The sequence below is a fragment of the Anoplopoma fimbria genome, chromosome 6, assembly GCF_027596085.1.
Source record: "Anoplopoma fimbria isolate UVic2021 breed Golden Eagle Sablefish chromosome 6, Afim_UVic_2022, whole genome shotgun sequence".
In the NCBI taxonomy this organism is placed as follows: domain Eukaryota; kingdom Metazoa; phylum Chordata; class Actinopteri; order Perciformes; family Anoplopomatidae; genus Anoplopoma; species Anoplopoma fimbria.
Window position 1 is genome coordinate 22,326,043 of NC_072454.1, and position 23,408 is coordinate 22,349,450.

Genomic DNA, 23,408 nt, shown 5'->3' on the forward strand with positions numbered 1-23,408 from the left:
ACCTTCTTTAACATCTGACATGAGTCATTCGTCGTGTCTCCTGTATGTGAACATAAATCACAAAACCTACATTAATAGTGTAACACTGCTGAAGTCTTTCTGTACGCTGCAGAGTGTGTCCCTTCATTCTTGTTTAGGCATTCAGCCCGTTGTTTAAATCCCGCATGGCCTCAGTGTGTTGAAGGGTTTGAAACATAATCAAATACCATGTGTTAATAGTTTCTTTTCTGGTGCTTTTTAAAATGTATTCTAGCCTTTACTTATGTTCTTCTCACGCCGTAGCATTTTAGTATTTCGTCATTCAGTGGTGGCATTTTGGTTTGTAGGTCGGCAATACTGCATCCCCTTTTTTTATTTTTTATTTTCTTTGAATGCGCCTGTTTCGGTGACTCATCTCTGAGTCTTTCTATGCTTAAATGGGAGTAGGGGGGGCCGTATGAGGTCCAGAGATGCAGTATCCTTCACCAAATGCTCTGTGGTCCTTAAAGACCCCCTCTCTGCGCCCTTCCTCATGTAAAACCTCTGAATATGTGTCTCCTCTTTGTGTTGCAGGTGAGATGGTGACGAAGCAGCCCCTGATCCGGAGTATGAGAACGGTGAAACGAGAGACACTGAAACTGATCTCAGGCTGGGTCAGCCGATCAAACGACCCACAGATGGTGAGGAATCCCTCCCAAAGCCTCAGCAGTGCGGAGGCTGTTTTGATGAACATTCCACTCTAAATTCACAAAAACAATTATTTATTTATTTTTACTTTCGTGTCCTCGGGAGATGCTACACACTCTGAGGCAATCAATGAACATTTGACAGAAGAACTAATCCAGTTGGCATTTTTGGATCAAACACAAAGAAGCCCTGAGCCGTGTTTTTTAATCTGCATCACAATTAACATCCAATCGGGTGTCAGAGTTTAAGCTGCAACTTGCGTGATGCCCTACCATTTTAATACCAATGTTCGTCCCTCCATTGTTGCTGTGTTGATCCCTGCTGATCCATCCTATTTGTCTTCCCAGGTTGGGGAGAACTTTGTCCCGCCGCTGCTGGACGCCGTCCTCATCGACTATCAGCGCAACGTCCCCGCCGCCCGCGAGCCCGAGGTCCTCAGCACCATGGCAACCATCGTCAACAAGCTGGGGGGACACATCACCAGCGAGATACCCCAGATCTTTGATGCCGTCTTCGAGTGCACACTAAACATGATCAACAAGGTGAGGCCCAGTGATCAACTGGACACCGACCAGTTGATTTTTGGTTTAACTGTACGATCCGTGGGTTATGCTTATTCAAAATGTTTCTCAACATGTGAAACATTACAGTATTTTTGTTTCTGGTATTCCGCTTGAGTGAAAATCTATACGTGCCCAATACAGTAGGCGCCTAAACACCTTTAGCTATTTTTAAATTGACGCACCCACAGGCATTTGATTTGACAAGCAAAATATTGACTATTATGTAGATTTCTTTTTTAAGACCTCCGGTTTCTAAAGCATCACAAAACGAATTGGCCTTTGTGAAATGCTCAGACATGTTTATAGTCATTATATCAGTGAAGTAAGCTTGAGTCATCAGGAAAACAAACATTTGAATTAGCAGGTTTCATCTGCGCATAGATAAGCTAATCTATATCATGTGACCTTCAAAGCAGTCTGTTAATCAGAGCGCTGTATTGGACTGATTATGTACACTGACATGATGGGCCATTGTTAGTAGAAAAACAGAATAAAATTCATTTTAGATATCCATCAAGAATTAGTGGGTTGACATGGGCAACACAATACATAACAGGGTCGTCTAACAGGGCACATTGTATAGGCATACAAACATTTATATAAGTATATTCTATTTGCTAAGTATTTAATATATAATAGTTCATGCCTACCTATATCCGAGACAAAAAGTAAAGGGCTTTTGCAGTCCAGTCATTTTTTGCTGGAGGGTTCGCCTGCAGCCATTTCCAGTCATCGCCTTAAAGCTTCAGAAAAACCTAGTCAGAGGATCTCTGATGTTCGGATGGAACCATCAAAAACTATTGCAGGAAAAATAAGTTGCAGGTGAAAAAACGTCAGTCATTCAGGTTACTCAACTGTTGGTTGGTGTCCTCTGTGAACCAGGAGGCAGACTAGTCAGAGCCTGCAGACGGGCTGCGGAGAAACATCCCATGCTTTATTTTTCATGTTTGAAAAAAAAAACCAACTGATCCATTCAGGGATGGATTCATCCACTAGGGGACCCCCAGGCAAAAACTAGCTTTAGACCCCGGGGCAATTATTGCTTTTCCCTTTTGGTAACCAAGCCTTGAACCTATTGTGTGCATCTAAAATATGTATCAAGGTATACATAGTATAGTCCGACTTGTCTGAAAAATGAAAGCCGTGTCTAACGGGTGAAACTTCACATGAAAGAAATGTAACACCCAGATTTGTGCCAGTCAATTATATAAACCCCATCCCTTAGTGCAAGTGCAGGCTTGTAAACAACAACAGACTGGGTTAAATATAGGAGTTATATATAAGGATTCAACCGTTGTGCCGCACCTGGGACATTTTTGGTTGTTTTAATTTTTGGATCATTGTGCTGTGTCAATTAATTTGGTAAAGGTGTGAGCCTTTTTTTCAGAGTGTTTAAGTTCAACCTCAGCTCCTATAATAAGTCTATAACAAAGTTTAGCCAAGACACTTATGCAATAGTCACACTTTAAACGACAAAAGGTACAAACGGGGCCAGTTGCATTCTAGGAAAGCCGCTGTATACTTGTTTGCTGAAAACAGACGAGTCCAGTTCGCTGCTTCACGTCACAGGTATCCATTGAGAATGACTGGTATCCTGTTGCTGTGGAGCTCGTAGTGTGAACTCTGCATTAAGGAGAAAAATGTCCCATTAAACTCATTAGAAGAACAATGTTTGATGCCGCGACCTTTCCAGCATAAAAAAAAATTCTATTATGTCAGGATTGCAGGAGCCCTGACTCCAGCATTGTAGGTTTTAATATTTTCCACCAGATTGAGCCATTTTCTCATGTTTGACCTCTGGGACAAATACATGCTGGGTCCTCTAGTTATTGTTGCTGTTATTATGTGTTTGATGCACTGCATCTAAATCAATGTTGATGCTAATAATTGAGTGATCCCAGATATATTATTATATATGTCTGTTGTAAACAGAGCTGGTTTTCAAGGGTTACATTTCTTAAAGTGAATGAATGTTTTATATTTATGATCCAGACCAATATTGATTTAAAAAATCTAACTCAGTGCAAGTAATATTAATATGAAATTTTACAGTGAGAAACGAGGGCTAAACAACTTGTTTTTCTGTTGTTGTTTTTCTGATAGAACTTTGAGGAGTTCCCGGAGCACAGGACTCACTTCTTCTACTTACTGCAAGCGGTGAACTCTCACTGCTTCCCCGCATTCCTCGCAATCCCCCCTGCCCAGTTCAAACTGGTGCTGGACTCCATCATCTGGGCCTTCAAACACACCATGAGGAACGTGGCTGATACTGGTAGGGCTGCCAGGACACACACACACACACACACACATTTTCCTTGTTATTTAATGTTCATATTGAGCAACAATGCCTGGAGCATGAATACTAAATGATGGAAAACAATCTGGGTGTTGTGTTTTATCATGTCGGGAGGACAAAATGTATCATAGTTGTCTTTAAACAGCAAAACCAGTTTTTGTTTAAAAGGTAGAAATCTATGGAAGCCCATTTCCGCCAGTAAAGGGAACATTGTATAATCAAGGCTGGGTTTTCCTTTCATGTTTTTCTTTTACTGGTGAAAATGGGCTTAAATAGAAATCTGACACATCAGGTGCACTGTCATTCACAGCATGACCTCAGCGATGTTCAGAAGCACTCGCTGATAATGACCCCACACACACACACACACACACACACACAACACACACACACACTGTAATAATGTACAGGGGTGTATAATGCGCCTTTTGTGAGGTAGAAATGTGAGGACGTTTGGGCTGAAGTGGTCCTTGTTTCTGCTCGTCCAGGTCTGCAGATTCTCTACACGCTGCTGCAGAATGTGGCCCAGGAGGAAGCAGCCGCTCAGAGTTTCTACCAGACGTACTTCTGTGATATCCTACAACACATCTTCTCTGTGGTCACCGACACATCGCATACTGCTGGTGAGTTTGCACACACACACACACACACACACACACACACACACACACACACACACACACACACACACACACGAGCTGTGGGGACACCTGAACACTCAGATATCTACGTGTTTTAAGGATTAACCTTTATAAAGCCAGGATGATCCCATTGAGATTTTGATTTACAAGATTTTGCAGCGTAAAATCATAAGATCACAGATAACCGACACGAACAAAAGTTAAAAAATCACAAAAAATAAATCAGAATTTTCCTTCAGTGCTCAAATGATTCTTAATCTTATACAGATCCATAAATAATCCAGTTTTAAGTGTCTCTGTAGCTCACACACCATGATGAGGGTGCAGAAAGTTTAGAAGCACTCTCACTGAAAAACGATGCAGGTTCCAGGAATAATAAATATAATTTGTCTGGATTTGCGGCTAATAACAGTTTTAAACGTCCACAAAGAACATAAATAAGGAGGCAGTTTATGGGATATTGCCTCATACAGAAAGATTTACCAGTGTTCTATTCTACGGTTATATAAAGAAGAAAAAGCAACTTTCTCATACAAACCGCAGTGATGAGTGCAGAATCAGAGATAAATGGTAACACAGCATGACAATCTGAATCTTTGCATAGATAAAATATCATAATAGATCACTGATAGAGGTGTCGCTTGAATCATTTTCCTTCCGTGCATCAAAAGAGAAACAGCATTTGTTTCTATAGTAGCTCGCTAAAGTTTCTTTAGTAAGAGGGTGTGTGTGTGTCCCGCAGGCCTGACGATGCACGCGTCCATCCTGGCCTACATGTTCAACCTGGTGGAGGAGGGGAAGATCACCACGGTGCTGAACCCTTCCAGCCCCACCAACAACCAGGGCTTCATCCAGGAGTACGTCGCCAACCTGCTCAAGACCGCCTTCCCTCACCTACAAGAGTGAGTACACACACTCCCACACACAATCTATGCTGGAGTAAAACACACATTATTTTATTAACATCACTGTGTGTGTGTGTGTGTTTGTGTCAGTGCTCAGGTGAAGGTGTTTGTGACCGGGCTGTTCAGCCTAAACCAGGATATTCCCGCCTTCAAGGAGCACCTTAGGGACTTCCTCGTCCAGATAAAGGTGAGCTTGTCAACAAGAACAATTCATTCACCGCTCTACTCTCTTTGGATAGAATCCACTGAACCAGTAGTTATACTTGGGGTACATTTAATGTAATATATATTCATGTGTATTTTGTTTGCTGATGAGCTGAACTAAATGGAACAAGGCCCTGCATGCCTCCGGCTGAGCTGTTTGTTGTCTCTGTCTCCTCTCACAGAGGTTATCAGGCTCCACATATTTAGCTGCTTAGCTGTTGTTTCCATAAATAACATATTTCCCACACGATCAGGTTGTTCTGTTAAATAGATGGAAGGTTTGCAGTCGTGCCAGCCTGCTGTCTTTGGAATAAAACTGCGTATGATAGTGACCGTGATGTGTTTTTTCAGCTGTCAGGCTTTTTTTTTTATTTTATTTTTTTACTGTGGTTATTTGTCCAGGCTATCATTTTTTTTTAATTAGCAAAAGAACTGAGCTTTTGAGACGTAATCAAGATCGGGGCCAAAATAATCACTTAGTTATCTGTGATGAGAAGCGATGCACCGATATTGATATCGGTCAAATGCTGACTCAAATAGCTGGATCGGGTTTCAGTGTTATCTGAAACCATTATTTTAATAAATGACAAGTCACTACATTTATAGTCATTTGTATTTATTTTTTACATTTTGTTTGAAAAAGTTAAGAAAGCTATGTTTAAGTCAAGCATGTTGCATTACACAACAAAGAATGATCCCAGTCTCCTTCCCACAGAGACGTACAGCTTATTAATGAAACTCTGGGATGGGATGGGTTCTCGTTAATGGCCGGTACCCAAAGCCCATCGCTATACTGCTTCCTTCAATTTGACATCAACAAAACAAATTATTGCCAACAATTTTTGTTTAGCAATTAATACTTTAAGTAATTTATTGAGACAAAATGCTCATCATTTAGTGTTTGCTGCTTTTTTCCCTCGGGTTCAAAAGGTTGTAAATGAAATAGCTTTGTGTCATGGGCACTTTGATGTCACCTTCAGGTCGCAGAAGTTTACAGTTCTGACATTTGTGAGGTCACGTCTGACCATTTTCAAGAACGATTTCTTAAAATTTGGCACAAACATCCACTTAGAGTCAAGGGTTAACTGATTAGAATTTGGTGGTCAAAGGTCACTGTGAGCTCACAAAACACAGTTTTTGGCCATAACTCCAGAATCCATATGTTAATTATGACAGTTTAACACCATCTAATAGGATGAAATGATGTTGTAATGACATTTTGAACAAATATGTGGATTTAAACTGCAACCTGACTTGGTTTATTGGTCATTCTAGATTGAAACTGAATAAGTTAATTATAAAATGAATTGATAATGAAAATAATCAGAAGTTGCCGCCTCAGTCATTATCCATCTTTCTAAGCGCTAACCGTAGCGTCTGCTTGTTTCTCTGCTGCCGTTCCAGGAGTTTGCCGGCGAGGACACCTCGGACCTGTTCCTGGAGGAGAGAGAGGCGTCGCTCCGTCAGGCCCAGGAGGAGAAACACAAGATCCAGATGTCCGTCCCGGGCATCCTCAACCCGCACGAGATCCCAGAGGAGATGTGCGACTGAGCACCAGCTCCTTCAGACTGTACAGTAGTCCAAACAAACAAACAAACAAATCAACTCTAACCGCAGCAAACACAACGAAAACCCAAGAGAGGCACTTGAGTGTGGGGGGAGGGGGGGAGGGGGGCTCGCCCTCCGCAGAGCGGGTCGTCCCACCGGATGTTTGTTGACCAAAACAATGCCAACAATGTGTACATGATTACCGCGTCACCCTGTGGCCCTTTTTACATAATCTGCGTTTTCTATGGAGACTTTTTTGTGTAATATCTTTCCAGAACTGTTAATCGAAGCTAACGTTTGTCGGTCTCTGGCCCATCCCAAGACCTGCATGAGGAGGTTGTAACGATTAGACTTAACCATCTTGTTTGTGTTCTGTTCCCTCCACCTTCCACGTCCTTTTTTTTTTTTTTTTTTTTTTTTTTAAACCCCAGCTTCCCTTTTTCCCATATATTTGTTTATGTATAAATATATTATATATAATGTCTGAGCAGGCTTCTAGACCCGTGGTGTGACGGACAGGAAGTGGTCTTTCAGCACCGGACGCGCTGCTCGTTCGGTGCCCCCCGGTGCATCGTGGGAGAATGTGAATCGAACAGATTAATGAATGAAGGCGGAGAGATGCTGCTCCGCGTGTCGGTGTCGGTCGCTCATCGCTGTGTGGCTGCTGCCGGCAGGTTTTTTCTTTTTAGGGAAAGCAAAACCGAATATGTGCATATCATCCCAATTGTATAGCATCTTTAAGACCATGGGAACATTTTTTTTTTTTTTTTCTTTTTATTCTATTGTTTCTTTTTGTTTCGGTGTGTGCGCGTGTGTGCTGTCGCCTAGTCGACATCAGCGTTTTGTTTTCCTCTAAGAGGATTGTTGCTCATTTGTGAGCCTTCATCAACGGGATGTTTTAAGGAAGTGGCGGAGGTATTTATGGGTTCTTAGTTGGTTGCATCTTTATAACAGCTCCTGTTTAACTCAGATGGCTTTTGAGATTTTTTGGAATTGTACTAATTTAGATTGTTTACCAGGCGGTAGTGCTCCAAGACGCTACCTTTAGAGCAAAATGACAAAAAAATAAAACTGGGTTTACATTTGATTTTGTATTTTTGCATTTTGTTTTCAGTTGTACCTTGTTTGAGTTCAGACCGAATAAAACAAAAGGCTTTTTTTTTTTTTTTTTTTGGTCCGGAGAGCAAATGAATTGCCAACGAGTTTAATTAGGAAAAGAATGTATAAATCCAAATAAGCACCCAATCTCTAATGGCAAATTCCCCTTCTCAAGGTGTTACAGTTGTTGTGAACTTTTTGAACTGATTAAAGCTGAGAATTTTATAACCCTGCCTTTGCTCAGATTTTGTTTCATTTTTATAGGATGTTAATTTTGAGTCAGTCCACCTCCACTACAAAATTTGCTTTTTAACTTTTTTTAATTATTATTTCTAACCAGGTATTTGAACTGAAGTGTTTTTGAAGTTGGATTAGGTTTTTCTCTTTTTTTGTGTGTGAGATTGAAGTCAAAACCCTGCAGTCTGAAAAGAAAAGTTTTGTGCAGGTGAAGAGACAAAATGTTGGCATAGGGTCTAACAATGTGGCCTTCTTGACCTGTGACATGAGGGGGGAAATAAAATATTATTTCAGGCTTTTATCCACATTGAGAGTTAACTATTTGTATTGTTTGGTGCATCTGACAGAAATTGGTAAAACTCCTTGTTCATGAGTTGATAAAAATCCACTTAATCCAGACCTCTGACCTGAGCTCACTCCTCTTAAACACAAACATGTAAATCCTAAAAGGAAATGATGATGATGATGATGATGATGGACATGGACATCATCTGTCATCAAACGCAGTTGCTCCATGGACATTTCCGCTCGGGGCATCTTTGTTGAGGTGTGAGCCGACCTCTGCCACTAATCCCCCGTTAACATGCTGGTGTTACATTAAAGGTTGTGATGACGCCCCGCCAACCGAGACCATGAAACACATCTGATGCAACCGGAGAGGGAGCTGCTGCATGCCCACGGTGAGGGATTGAATGTGTGAAAGTAAGTTTTGATTCCTGTGGGTGTTCCACTGTTTTACAGTGAAAACCTGAACGGTTGTCACGGCTACACGCCCCTGTAAAGGAAGCCTATCACTCATATCAGTGACACAACTTTATTTATGCATGTTTTTCATGGAGTCAGCATCTCTTTCTCCTGGTAATTACTCCTTCACATGTTCGCCTTGATGCTTCCATATCTGAACCCTCTGGGAACCATAATTCAGTGCGGCTGTAACTGGACAAAACACACACACACACACACACACACACACACACTCTCTTCCTGACCCAGATCCTCAGCCATTCTCGGCATCTGCTGTCGAGGAGAAGAGGGGACAGCTGGGGTATCGCAGCACCCCCTCCACCACCCAATAAAAAAAAAAAAAGAAAAAGGCTCCACGCCTCCTCCTGCCCTGTTCGCTGTGGGCAGGCCGGGTTATTAATACTCCTGTGAGTAAGTCAGACAGGAAGAGCCAGGTTAGCGCACACACACCGGTCACAGCTGACCCTCTACCCAGTGGCACATACCAGCTCTGAGCAGGAGTTTCACACTGTTTCCACCAAACCAAAGGGCTTCTTTACGATTTTTAAGATAAGAAATAAAACAGTGAAAGGCGCATAATCAGCATTTACATTTTTTATTCCACCCTTGTTAAATTCTTCGACATCGTCTTAAGTTGGAGCAGGGGTCCACTGACAGGTATCGGTCAAACTGGGGCAAAGTTGATAGCTGAGAGCCCCCAAGGTGATACACTGCCACCCAGTGGAACGTAAGCGGAAACACTTCATTCATGTTTTATTGGTCCCAGTGTATGCACAGTGCAGCCACGCTCCAATACAGACAGGAAGCACTAGACCTATAGCTCTACCAGAACTAAACAAACCTGCAGCATCTGTCGTCTGCCCAGAAGACCATAAATGATAATACAGGGTTAATTGAAGCGAGCTGTGTTGAAGCAGAAAACTTGTCATTCCCTATCTGGCTTCTAGCATCACTGTGGAGTTTACTGGGTCTAAATCATTCAGGTGACAGTTGGAAAATAACAATCTAGCATTTATCATGCTGTCCTTTGTAGAAATCCCAAACTAGTCTACTTTCAAGACTAAACCCTAAAGACACACGTTTGATCTAGTGCATTCCCTACGAGCTGACCACAGCTGCACAAATAAGCAGCAAGCTGAGTGACGGGTTGATGGTGATCAATAACGTAGTCACCTGAGTGAAGCACAGAGGGAGGGAGGGGGGGCTGACAAAGGGGTGAGGGTGGGGAGGGGAGGGGGAGAGTCCACAGCTGGGTTATATGAGTGGAGGCCGTGCTTTGAGAGTGTGGGGGGGGGGCTGCCAGCAGGAAGTAAATTTGTTGCACTGAGCCCTTGCTGAAGGATCTTGTCTCTTCCTCTCTCTCTCTCTCTCTCTCTCTCTCTCTCTCTCTCTCTCTCATCTTTGTGAGCTCTCAGTCAGTTTTCATGCTCGTCTCTTAGTCGGCTCAGCGGCCTTCTCCCCATCGGGTCCTTTATGTTGTCCGGATCTGGGCGTAGCGTATTTTAGATCTGCAGAGAGAGAAGAGTTAGTGTGTGCGTGTGCGTGTGTGTGTGTGTGTGTGTGTGTGTGTGTTCACGTGCACAAACAGTACCTGGGTGTCTTCTCTGAACTCTGTCTGGCTTGAGCGGCACTCTTAAATTGCGCTTCCAGTCTGGAGTAGATACCCCCTGTAGGCTGCAGCAACAGCAACCACCACACACACACACACACACACACACACAACACACACACACACACACACACACACACACACACACACACACACACACACATTGTCCAGAACAAAAAACAATCCGACATCAGGCAGCTGCAAAAACTAGGGCAGCAGGGCTGACTGCTCAGCACCACATCATGACCACATGATGTGAAATGAGACAAACACTCTGGTCAGAGCTACATTTCCAGCGTCCTGGTGCTAAATGACATTATGCCTGTACGTAAAGGATGCTTGCCTCTTTCGTGTCCTTGGATTTGCTCTGCTCCTGGTCTCCAAACCTCATCTTGTTCAGGTAGCCGATGATCTCCACCATGCGACGCTGGTCTGGTTCATAGAGACACGTATAGGAAATAAAAACACAGCGGGACACAGCCTAACTTAGAGAGAATGTATGGAAGCCTAAAGGGGACTTGTAATTGCACAATAGCATTATAATTTCCCACCTATGTATGTTATTTGAGTAAAAATGAAAATAAAAAAATGCAATAATCCAAGCAGCAATTTCATTAACACCTATGGGTGTAATTTGACCATATTAAAATGAAAGTGGAAAAGCTGTTTGACATTTGTTTTTCAAAGTCATATCCGGCTGTACAGTGGACAATATTCAAACATTCATTCAAATTAAAAAATTAAAATGCAATATAAAAATGTAACCAGATTTTCCATATATGCAAGCATTCGTTGAGTTACAATTAAAATCAACATTTTCAAACAATTTCAAAATTAAAAACAGCATTCGATATTTCATTTTTTAAGACTCATCCTGCTGAACAGTGGACGATATTGAAATGCAGTGAGCCAAACAGCGCCCACAGTCTATTTAATTTACATGTAAATGTCACAACACTCTTTTGGCATCAAAATGGAAATGAAAATGCAATCTGTCAGTCCTCTCATCAGTTAGGACGTCACTTCCTTGATCGCCCACCGACTTGCCCCCAGTTTAACCATCCTGAAGTAGCAGTGTTTGTCTCAATTTCAAGATTACATTAACAGTTAAATAAAGTCCCCTATTGGCTTCCATAAATAATTAAGATTAAAAGGGTAAAGTAAGAGCATTTAAAAAAGCTCTTCCCGATTTGAATAGTTGGCACACACTCGATGTGCCTAAGAATATAAAAGTATTGATAATAACATTCAGTCCTTCTTTACCTTCTTCCCTCTGAGCGTCCTGGTTGTATCGCATGGAGCGAGAACTGTCCCACTTACTTTTCTGGACACTCACTCTACAACAAAACAAACACACACGCAGGCACTAGATTTAAATTGAAGACATTTCATAACGTTTTAAGCAGCGAGTATGAGGATATTCGAAATGGCTGTGTGTTTGCAGATGAACTCACGTGAACGGTGTGTTGTCCCTGGACAGTGTCTGAGGAAAAGGAAACCAGATTTAGATAAATCCGTTTGCCCCTCAGGTGTAAATATGCTGTGTTATTTGAGTGGTAATACAGTTAAATACAAATGTAGTATTAACATGATTTATTTTAATGTAACTGTAAAAAAATAAATATAAATGCAGAGTTTAACAACTAACAGCCTACAGTGCTTCTGGTGGAATTAACATAAATTAACAATAATAATAAATAAACATTACATAAATAAGCCGTGTGTTTAATGGATGTTTTCGAGTAGTAATGCATAATTCAGTGTCAACTCTGTGTACAAATTCCTGAAAGCTTTACAGATTATTTTGATTTATTGTTTTGCTCAGATAAACTAATTATTAACAACTTCTAGTGTGTATCCTATTTTATATTTGCATCAAAATAAAATAAAACTAAATTAAATTAAATGAAAGTCACAGTATTTTGAAAAGCAATATTGCCATATGACATTTCCAGCTGTAAATAATACACCCTGCTACAGTACAACATTTACTATGTTGCAGCTTTACAATGCGACCAAAACAAAAAAGTATTTTAAATGTTAAAGATGCATTCTGCAGTATTTCACTCCACTGAAGAAATAAATATGAATGAAGTCACTGACTCACTTTCTCTGCTTTGTCTTTACGCTGGAAGTTTGGAGAGGACATTTGTTTTTTCAGAGGTCTGTGGGCCTTTTTGGCCTTCTTAGCAGCTGGAAACAGAAAAACAACAAGAAAGAAAAAACAAAAAAAAGTTGATTATGCTGTAATGGCACATGACGCCATCTGCTGGCCAAAGAGAGCAACTGTTTTATTTTCCATTCATATGAAAAAGGGCCGAAAGTAACAACAGTGACATGATAAAAATAGACGTGATGAAAACGAGTGTGATGAGGTGCTAAATATAGAGAAATGTTTCATTATGTGTCCTCATTTTACTTTTATCATTGTAACTGTGACTCAGCGTTGAAGGGAAGCTGCTACCAGCACCACAACGGATTAAGGAAATCCAATTTTTTCACTGAAAAATTCATGAAGATATGTTTATTATGGCGTCTTGGGTAGATAAAATGAGAATAACTATGAAACAAAAACAAAATAAAATCATACAATTAAAAAGATACAAAACATAAAAGTTAAATATATATAATAGTACTTTTTAGTTGTTTATTACCAAACATTTGACATATATCTTGCTCCTGCCTCCATACACAGCAGTACATTACTTTCCTGTGCTGGTACTCCTGTCTGTTTCTTCAACTCCATCTACTGCAGATAAAACACTAACTAAAGATAAGTACCTCGTACAAAATCACTTCCAAAAAATCCCTTTAATGCTTTAGAGTAATTTTGATTGATAATAAGATGAATAAGAAATCTTCAAGCTATAGTTGAGTTTGAGAGGTACGATAAATTTGTTTTCTTTCCAAAAGCAGATTTATATCATCCACATGTATGGCCATGTTTGAGTACAGAAGTCTCGACGGATGAAAGAAATAGTTCCTTTACTTGTTACTTCATGTTACTTACTTTGTCATCTTGAAGGGTGTTTGGGGTTATTTTTTTAACTTTAGACAGAGCCAGGCTTCCTTGTTCTCCTTCTAGTCTTTATGCTAAGCTAAGCCAAGCTAACCGTGCTCTGGCTCCAGCTCTGTACTTAACCTACAGACATGGGATCAATGATCTCATCTCACTCTTGGAAAGAGGTGAACCATTCCTTTAAAATAAACCTTGTTACAAAATATATATGTATATTATAAAATGACTAATTATTCAGTGTAGTTACTGAAAAAAATATTGCTAGACTAATCCTTAATGAATATATGAGCTGTAGCTTTATAAGGGAGGCTCGACTCAAAGCTGCAAGCTACAAATGGTGGACGATTTCCACAAACACGTTCGCTATTCATCATTATACCTCTACCAACATGATCCGTCTGTGAGCCGTCACAAAGAGCTACAAAGCTTCCTCACCTTGTTTCTTGGACAGCTCCTCTTCATCCCCAACCTCATCCTCGGTGACCTCTGACCCCGTGGTGTACTCCTCATCCTCTGACAGGAGAGTCTGCTGCCTCTGGAGGGGTGAAGGTCACACATTATAGACGTCACCACTGGGCTGCTCGACAACAGTATTATATAGTAACAATTTACGGTATTTACACTTGACTTATCAAACAAAGGATCCCGGTAAAAGCGCCTGGATGTGTTTGTAATTGTGAAGACGACTGGCTAAACAAAATGTGATGAAGTGAATAAGGGGAAGGTTCCTACCAGTTGCAGACTCCAGTTTTTCAAAAGGGAAAACTGGTTGGAAAAAAAGGAAAAGAACGAAGCTGAAGTCCGAACCAGAAAAATGTACACGCTGTTAGAAGAAAGCATCAGACGGAGAGAAACACTGGGAAAGAGAAAGAGACTCACAGTGCTGCCGTCTCCTCTCGTAGATCCCAGCAGTGTCGGCTCCAAGAGGACATCACAGTCCTGGACCTTTTCTGCACTGGATGGACTCTCCTCGGTACTGAAACACATGAGATCCAAAGAAAAAACAACTTTAATCAGAAGCTTTTATAACAAGTCTCCCTGAAGACATACACACACTTATGCTGATGCTCACCCCTGTGTAGGCGGTGTGTTGGACAGACACACTGCGTCTCTGTGCAGCAGCAGGTCATTGAGGACTCTGGTCTTGGCCGAGGTCGCCTCGTCGCAGGACTCTTCATCGGGGACGTTCACTATGTGGTCTCGCTTCTTACAGCCCTCAACACAGAAAAACATTTACACTTCAAGGGAGAGGTCGGATTTTTAATGAAGTAAGCTAGTATGAGGTACTTATCCATAGTCAGTGTATGACCTACAGTAGAAGGCAGTCGGCACGCCCATAGTTTGGAGAAACGGACAGGAGGAAAAGCAAAGTTTTGCTGTGGATGGGGGCAGCAGCAAAATGTATTTTAACCACCTGAAAGAGAGGTTCAATTAAAAAAAAAAATCTTAAGTACCTGGCGGCAACCTCCGGGTCTGAAAAGTGAAGTAGTGAATGCAGAAATGCCTTGAACTTGCCTTCTCTCTACTGATCAGCAGGGGGCGACTCGTCTGGTTGCAAATAAGTCTGATTGTATAGAAGTCTATGAGAAAATGACTCTACTTCTCTCTTGATTTATTCCCTCAGTAAACATTGTAAACATTTATGGTCTCAATCTCTAGTTTCAAGTCTTCTTCAATACAGCATGATGTTCATTTAGTAAATTATCGTCCATTTAGAGTCAAATAGACCATAAAAGCATGGTATGCTTTAGGGCGGGGCTTCCTTGTGATTGAAAGGTCTCTACCAGAGCTGCATAGTGCTTCTCTAATTCACACCTCTGCAGTCCAAATATGGTCACTTCCCCTCACTGGTTGCAAAAAAACAAGATGGCGATGGCCAAAATACATTTGTGCTGATGCCCCAGTCCACAGCAGTACATTGCTTTGCTCCTGTCTGTTTTTCTAAACTTTGGGCGTCTACGAGTACCTCATACCAGCCCATTTCAGAACACCTAAACTTTCCCCTTTAACTGTATCAGGATGTCCTGAAGCTTTGACACGCAACTTGATGTTTGCACGTACAGTAGACTTCATATTGAGGTTGGTGATGGGACATTAAAGGCTGCAAAAATGGAAGGATGACAAGCAACGAACTGAAGTAACTCACTTCATGTTAGAATAACCTTTCCAATTCTGTTGTCCCCTCTTTGATTTCACACTTTCTTTGTCTTGGGGAAAAGTAGTAGAAAATCTAACAATTATTTATAAACAATACCCCATAGCTTTGATCACAGGATGCACTACTACAAATATCGATTTCACCGTCCATCTTATATCAGTCTCTTTGTGCAGCCGTTTCGCTCATGCTGACCTCTGCGTTATCTGTGAACTGCATTTATTCATAACAGGGGTCGGTCCCAGCATGCAGTGGGACAGCACTCTGAGCAGGAGTACACATAATGGTTACATTAGGCATTGACAAGGACAGCATTACCTTCTGATTTAGTGACCAAACTAAAAAGAATGCAAAAGCATGCATGGTTTCATTTATGTAAAAATAAATATTAATCCGTTAGTGTTGAACCAATTGGATTTGTTTTTTGTTACGAGCGTTTATGAGGGTTTGAATGGAACATAATTACACACATGGTGTGTGTGTGAGTGTGTGTGTGTGTGTGTGTGTGTGTGTGTGTGTGTGTGTGTGTGTGTGTGTGTGTGTGTGTGTGTGTGTGTGTGTGTGTGTGTGTGAGTATCCATACCTTGGGCATACCGGACGGGTCAAAGCGGAGAACCCTCTGGTTGCAGCAGGGGTACATTCCTGCACCATGCCAGCCTTTCTCAGTACCCATGCCAGAGTACAGCACACTGTCTGGGTGGTACTTGCAATGGGTGAGCTCTGCACACACAAACACCTACACACACACACACACACACACACACACACACACACACACACACACACACACTTAGTCAATAAGGGCTTATGTTAACTACACAAAAAACCTTGCATGCCGCAGACAAACACACACCTGCTGGCATCGGGAGCAGGTCAGGTAGTTGATGGTTCCCCAGATTCTCCAGTAGACCAGGACCCAGGACTTGAGCTCCTCATACAGACTGGTGATGTAGTCGTGCACGTCCCAGCTCTTCTGTCTGCAAACGTGCACACACACGGTTACACACAGACTGTGATCAAGACCCCTTGAAAAGGTACATGGGACATATTTCTGTATGAGCACATGGGTCTTGTCCATGCATTGAACACTGCTGTAATACTTAGTGTGTGAATAGATGATCTCTCCGCGAGCATCGATGTTGATTTTCCCTGGAACACAGGAAATCTTCCTCTCTGTGTCTTTGGTCAGCAGCTTGAGGCACAGACCACACCTGGGATATAAAACACACACACAGTGAGGCCGACACCAATATGAGTAGCATTTATGAACAGATAGCTTGTCATTAACTCTGATGCTCAGCAGTGACACTCAGAGGCTAGCTGCTGCTGCCGCTCACCTGTAGAGAGTCGAGGCGTTTCCTGGTGAATCTCTGCTCTGGTAGCTGGGATCGAAGAGACGCTCAATTTTCTTCTGAAACAGTTTGCTTTGAGCGGGGAATAAAATATTGAGTATTATTTGATGTTATCACCAATAGAAGTGTCTATTCATTTAAAAAATCAACCTAGCCCCTGAATGTGTGAGGATGACGTATTATTATAGACTTCTCTCCTCACATCACATTCATCTAAGAAGCATTGATTAATTGTAATAAAAATCCAGCTTGGCGCAACAACAAGGATTGCCTGCTTGCCCAGGTCAAGAAATAAGATTCAATCTGAATAGTTTTTAGTGTGAGTTGTCTAGTTTTGGAGACATCGGCCGTCGGGATGTCTGCCTTCTCCCAGTATAAATGAACTATATAGCAATGGGTTTCCAGTATTCACAACCCAGTTACTCAAGTTAATCCACAAACCTTGTTGTCTCATGTAGGCAAAAAAAATTGTTCCTTTATGTAACTGCTCACAACCAGGTCTGTGGATTAACTTGAGTAACTGGGTCATGAATACTGCAGAGAGACATTACTGTTGAGTTTATTAAATGTGTTTTTCAGTCCCATTATATTGGAGAGAAGGCAGACAACTCTATAACCGATATCTCCAACACTTGGCAACTCAGACTATCTACATTGATAAAGAGCACTACAGGTAGGAGGAAAAAATATGTGTTTTTGATTTTGGGGTGAAATGTCCCTTTAAACCCATCTTTAATTTTTCCAGAGCTGATGATGGATGTAGCTAAGGAGCCGTCTCGCTTCCTTCTTTCTCTATTGAGAGTTGCACATGGCAGTATCGTTCGGGTACTCACGAGAAAAAATAGGCAAAGAGAAAGTTCATGAGCATTTCAACTATTCTGGTAACAGGAGTTTAGGTGGGGGGCGTTGGGGGGTAGTGTGCAAAACTCCAGATTAATTTATTAAAATAAAGATTAAACATGACAGTTGACTTTGGTCTTAGTTGTTTCTCTGTTTACTGTTAGCACCCTCTTACCTTTTGAACTTGTCTTTTTTGTCCCTGATGTCGTCGGCCTCGTTGTGGCTGAAGAACTCGGCGATGCGCGTTGCCAAGTTGCTGTTGATGCAGTTCATGTTGCAGGGTGTGGCCACGATGGCGCTCATGTGTTTGTGGCAGTACTGGATGCACTCCTCCACCTGAACGTGGTCAAACATAAACCGCTCTTATAAGACCTTTCACGGCCATGGTGAACTAAATTTTCAGTGAATCTACATAAATGCTTCTGAAACACTACTCTAGAATTCCCACTATAATGTTAGCTCTCCTTACAGAGCAGTGGTAAAGACCATCTACATTCTTAACATCCATGCAACATCAACTTAACAAAGCTCTATGTGTGGGGCCTCTGGTTTTTCCTGGACTGGAATACATGACAGATTATCAGTTATGAAACATAAACATATTTGTAAGCTGCTGGAAGATATGTTTGGGACTATATTGTTGCCAGGCAACACATCACTACGTTTTCTTTACATCTGAAAAACAAAAAGCCCCGTAGCATGTCACCACACACAGCGTCACAACACTTACTAACGTATCCATCTTCAAGAACTCGGAGGAGATCAGGATTGAGATCACATTGCTGGGCTCTGTAACCGACAAACACCACATGACCAACCAAGCCAAACCCCACAATAGACAAACAACACAGAACACACAGCCGGTGGCCCACCAAACACACACCACGGTCAGTGACCAGTAAATCAGGCGCCATCCGAGGGTTTTCACAAACAGGTAAGTGACAGCTCAGGCACTCCCATGTGTAAGAATGTGATATTTGCTATTGTTTTACAGGTGGTGCTGGGATGTTACCGAGGCGGGGTTTGTCCCTGTTCCCCTCTCCCGCTGAGTTCCTCCTGACGTAGTTCATGAGCCAGTCGAAGATCTGCACGTCACAGTGGACGGAGATGTCCACCTCCTCCCACCTCTGGGAGTCCACGGACAGGTACTCAGCAAAGTAACGCATCTCTTTAACTAGGAGATCTCTGGGGCAGGTGAAGTCCTGCTTCAGGTTTTTGGTCTCGTCGCACACATGGATGACCATGTTGGGACTGTAGGGAAACAGTTCAAATACATCATTTAAAAGGGATACCATTAACAGTAAACAACACAGAACTTCAAACGATTTACAGGTTGTGAGTGATTCTTACTAAATATTTTTTTTATACAAGGTGGAGTATCATTTAAAGGTGCTATACACAGGAATCAGAGCAGTTCTATTGGTTTCCAAAAGCTCTCAACATGGCGACTGCTGACCCGGCAGCTTGCAGCTAACAGTGCAAACAGCAATAACATTGTAAACAACACTAACAGCACAAACAGCGCAAACAACGGCAAAATTGCTTACAGAGTATACTGTGTTAATCTGAGGGGGATATAAAGAAATAAATAAAATAATAATAATAATACAATTTATTTATAAAGCGCTTTTCACAGACAGGGGTCACAAAGTGCTTAACAGCAGCGGAATTACAGTCAAGCAAGAAAACAAAAACAAATCAATAAAAACAAGACATAAAACATTAAAGCGTGTTAAGAAGGTACAAAAGACAGTCAATAAACAATAAAAACACAAGTTAAAAGCAGACCTGGAGCATGAATATTATACAAAGGCCTTTCTAAAAAGCTACGTCTTAATCTGGCATTTGAAAGAAATCACAGATTCAGATAACCGTAGGTGTGCTGGCAGAGCGTTCCATAGTTTTGGAGCTACTGCCTCAAAGGCTCGGTCACCACGGGTTCTAAGGCGAGTGCGTGGGACAGAAAGCAAATTCAAGTCGTTTGACCGGAGATTGCGGGCTGATAAATGGGGGTGAAGAAGTTCTGCTACATATGACGGAGTCTGACCGTGTAGTGATCTGTAAGTGTATGTATCTTATTACATTACAGTCATTTAGCAGACGCTTTTATCCAAAGCGACTTACAATCAGTAGTATATTACATATCATTCACCCATTCACACACTGATGACAGGCTACCATGCAAGGTGCCACCATCAGACTCTAACTAACATTCATGCAACATCCAGTCCACACCGATGGCAAGCCTTCAGGAGCAACTTGGGGTTAAGTGTCTTGCCCAAGGACACATCGACTGCCGAAGCCGGGTATCGAACCACCTACCCTCTGATTGGAGAACTACCTTGCTCTCCACTACGCCACAGCCGCCCTCTTATATTCAACAGGGAGCCATTGGAGAGATTTTAGAATGGGGGTGATGTGACACCGTCTATTGTCCTAGTCAGTAGTCTAGCTGCAGCATTCTGGATTGACTGTAAACGGTTAAGTGCAGATGTACTGAGTGAGGAGAATAGGGCGTTATAGTAGTCAATGCGGGAGGAAATAAATGCATGTATGAGCATCTCCAGTTCAGATTGTGATACAAGAGATCTCAGTTTACCAATGTTTCTGAGGTGGAAAAAACAAGTTTTGGACAGACATGGCGGTCAAACGACAAGGATTTGTCAAAAATGACCCCTAAACTTCGCAGGTTGGAGTTGAGTGGACCAATACTCTGCTCGATCATAGGGACAACTTCATCCGGTGCAATTATCATGACCTCTGCCTTATCATCATTAAGTTGAAGGGAATTTTTCGCTGTCCAGTCCCTTATAGCATTTAGACAGTCTAGAAGCCTGGAAAGACTAACAACCTCCCTGGGTTTAAATGAAAGACGGAGTTGTATATCATCTGCATATAAATGATATGCCACATTGTATGCACTTATAATATTGCTTTATTACCCACACACACAGAGGGTGAGTGACTTCCTACACTTTAGCTAAACATAGCTAATAGTTGTTTGCTGCTAAATCAATGCTCTGAATCCCTTATATTGCACACTTTGTAAAGATTGAGGGCTAGCACTCAATACTCACTCTCGTGGCTTTTGAGGTTTGTCATCCTCCTCTGCTGAGACTCTTCTCTCTTTCTTCTCCACAGCACCAACCCTTGCTGTGGGCGTCGATTTGGAACCTGCTGACACCAGCAAGAAATACATGTAATTATACTCTGAATCCATTTATCAAACAGTAACTGTCAATATCACAGCTACACATGTTTTAATAAAGTATTGCACAGCTCTTAAATTATAGCTGTTAGCAGTCCATGTCTTTTACTGGTCTAAGAACATTACTATTGACAAAGATAGCTGTGCCTGAACTGTTTAATCCAGTAAAGTAAAAGGCATGGTCAAAATGTTCAAATTAACTCCACTGCATCTGCATTTTATAAAATGTGAGTAAAAAAGCTGTAACAGCAGTAAATAAATGAGATGACAAGTTAAATTCAAGCCCTTTTGAATACCACATACAATGCAATGTTATACCTGTTACACGGTCATTTCGGCCAAAGTATGATGGAATAATGTTATCTGACCTGTAACTTTGCTGCTGCTCTGGCTGCCTCCTGTCTCCACCACCTCCCCAGCGTCCAGCAGCGTGGTCAGGCCGTCTGAAGGCGAGGTGCTTCCTTCTGTCAGGGTGTTACATTGGTTGTCTACATGGGGAAAACCCCCTGCGCTCTGCAGCTCCTCAAATCGACGGGCACACTGTGAGATCACACCAGTGCCATAGTATTATTTTTCATCAACTAGCCAGGCCTTATGTTTCTAAACCATTGGAATGATTGATGGATGGGATCGGAGGACAGATGGAGGGGTGGATGGATGGATGGAAGCACTCATAGAAGCCCAGCTTTCCAGTTACCTCCTTGGGAGTGAATCCTGGAACTAGCTTGGCCACGTTGTCCCAGTTTATGGGCTGGGGCACTCCCCACAGAGAGCCCAGCACCATGTCCAGAACCAGGACGTTGTTGTCATAGGGAAAGTTGTTGTTGTCCGAGCAGAAGCGGCTCATTTCTACAGAGGCAAAGAAACATGAAACAAAAAGGCAGTAAGTCAGGAATGAACGCAAACATCTGGTTGGTCGTCACATCCAAACCAGAGCTATTTTATTATTGGTTTTCAACAGAAAATGAATTGGCAACTATTTAAACAATCTCTTAAGTCTCATTTGCGTGGTTTAAATATATTTTAATGGGGATCTTCTTTTATTACCATTTTATAGCCCCAGCAATGACAAAATAATTCCCTCACTAATAATAAAAATAGGGCTGCACGGTGGTGTAGTGGTTAGCACTGTCGCCTCACAGCAAGAGGGGCCCGGGTTCAATTCCCGGGCTAGACAACCTTCTGTGTGGAGTTTGCATGTTCTCCCCGTGTCAGCGTGGGTTCTCTCCGGGTTCTCTGGCTTCCTCCCACAGTCCAAAGACATGCAGCTTAGGTTAAGTGATGACTCTAAATTGCCCGTAGGTGTGAATGTGAGTGTGAGTGGTTGTCTGTCTCTATATGTCTGCCCTGTGATAGGCTGGCGACCTGTCCAGGGTGTACCCTGCCTTCACCCATTGACAGCTGGGATTGGCTCCAGCACCCCCGCGACCCTTAACTGGATAAGCGGTAACGGAAGATGGATGGATGGATGGATAATAAAAATGAAAGGTAATGGCAGCCCTAATTTCAAATTATAAATGCGAAATTGCGTAAAACAGCAATACCCAGCCACACAAAAAACATTATTAGATTATCAGGTAATGAGGTGAGGTAATGCATCAAGACTGAACATATCACATACCGTCCAGCTCTAGTCACAACTGAGAATTTAACTAGTAGAGTTTAGCCACCTTTTATAAAGGTCAGCCATATTTCTATACTAACATTACCCATTGTTTGGTGACTGGTGGCTGTGTAATGCGTTAAATACTAAAATCAAAATGACACCGTTTTTTTTCATTAAATACATCACAGGTCATAACTTCCTGAAGTGTCTGCAGAGCTTTACTCTGATTTAATGTTAGTAGCAGCCAAAGGTCGAGGATTTAAGCATTTTACATACATTTGTTGATACGAAATACATCCAAGGCCAGTTGTACAATAGATAAACTTAGTGTCAGTAGAGTAGTGATGCTAGTACAGCACAGGCCCCTCTGTCCTCCTCCTGCTGCATCAACATCAGGTGCCTTCATGGTCAAATTAAATAGGCAGCTTGTCTACACGCAGGTTAATTCAAACTTCAAGAAGGATAAGATATCGTTGACATACTTATCTTGTGTCGGAGATATTCCTTCCCGTCGTCTCGTACTGTAAACTAAGCCGGTGCCTGTTTATGTCATTGTGTGAGAATGGTGCTGATGCTGCGGTCCACTCCCACCGGCTACTGTAGCTAATGCTAGCTAGCTAACTTTGAGGGACAAGATATGCTGCCTTCAGGTACTCCTCGTAAAATCCTAACATGAACATCAGTAGCGCCGGTGATGCGGCCAGCAGCATCGTACTG

General features: G+C 42.0%; 2 protein-coding genes across 6 annotated transcripts in view; one reads left to right on the top strand and one right to left on the bottom strand.

Annotated features, from left to right (window-relative positions):
* Positions 1-8,207, top strand: part of xpo1b (exportin 1 (CRM1 homolog, yeast) b) — a 29,105-nt gene extending 20,898 nt beyond the window's left edge. For all 5 annotated transcript variants that reach the window (XM_054599640.1, XM_054599645.1, XM_054599642.1 and 2 more), the window contains exons 19-25: positions 553-659; positions 1,014-1,208; positions 3,333-3,501; positions 4,014-4,148; positions 4,909-5,068; positions 5,162-5,258; positions 6,680-8,207. In XM_054599640.1, the coding sequence (XP_054455615.1) occupies positions 553-659; positions 1,014-1,208; positions 3,333-3,501; positions 4,014-4,148; positions 4,909-5,068; positions 5,162-5,258; positions 6,680-6,826 (1,010 nt within the window). In that variant the 3' untranslated portion in view covers positions 6,827-8,207. The remainder of the gene's footprint in view (positions 1-552; positions 660-1,013; positions 1,209-3,332; positions 3,502-4,013; positions 4,149-4,908; positions 5,069-5,161; positions 5,259-6,679) is intronic.
* A 2,121-nt stretch (positions 8,208-10,328) lies between these two features.
* sanbr (SANT and BTB domain regulator of CSR) lies at positions 10,329-23,243 on the bottom strand. The gene is made up of 21 exons (XM_054599650.1): positions 23,174-23,243; positions 21,783-21,934; positions 21,454-21,625; positions 20,955-21,051; positions 18,890-19,128; positions 18,608-18,666; positions 18,053-18,213; positions 17,023-17,109; positions 16,786-16,896; positions 16,539-16,662; positions 16,269-16,421; positions 14,603-14,745; positions 14,410-14,506; positions 14,263-14,295; positions 13,966-14,065; positions 12,619-12,704; positions 11,966-11,994; positions 11,775-11,848; positions 10,855-10,943; positions 10,494-10,576; positions 10,329-10,410 (listed from the first exon to the last, which is right to left on the bottom strand). Exons 2-21 carry the CDS (start codon positions 21,930-21,932, stop codon positions 10,374-10,376), a joined length of 2,124 nt encoding a protein of 707 aa, XP_054455625.1. The 5' UTR covers positions 21,933-21,934; positions 23,174-23,243; the 3' UTR covers positions 10,329-10,373.
* Between the last annotated feature and the right edge of the window lie 165 nt (positions 23,244-23,408).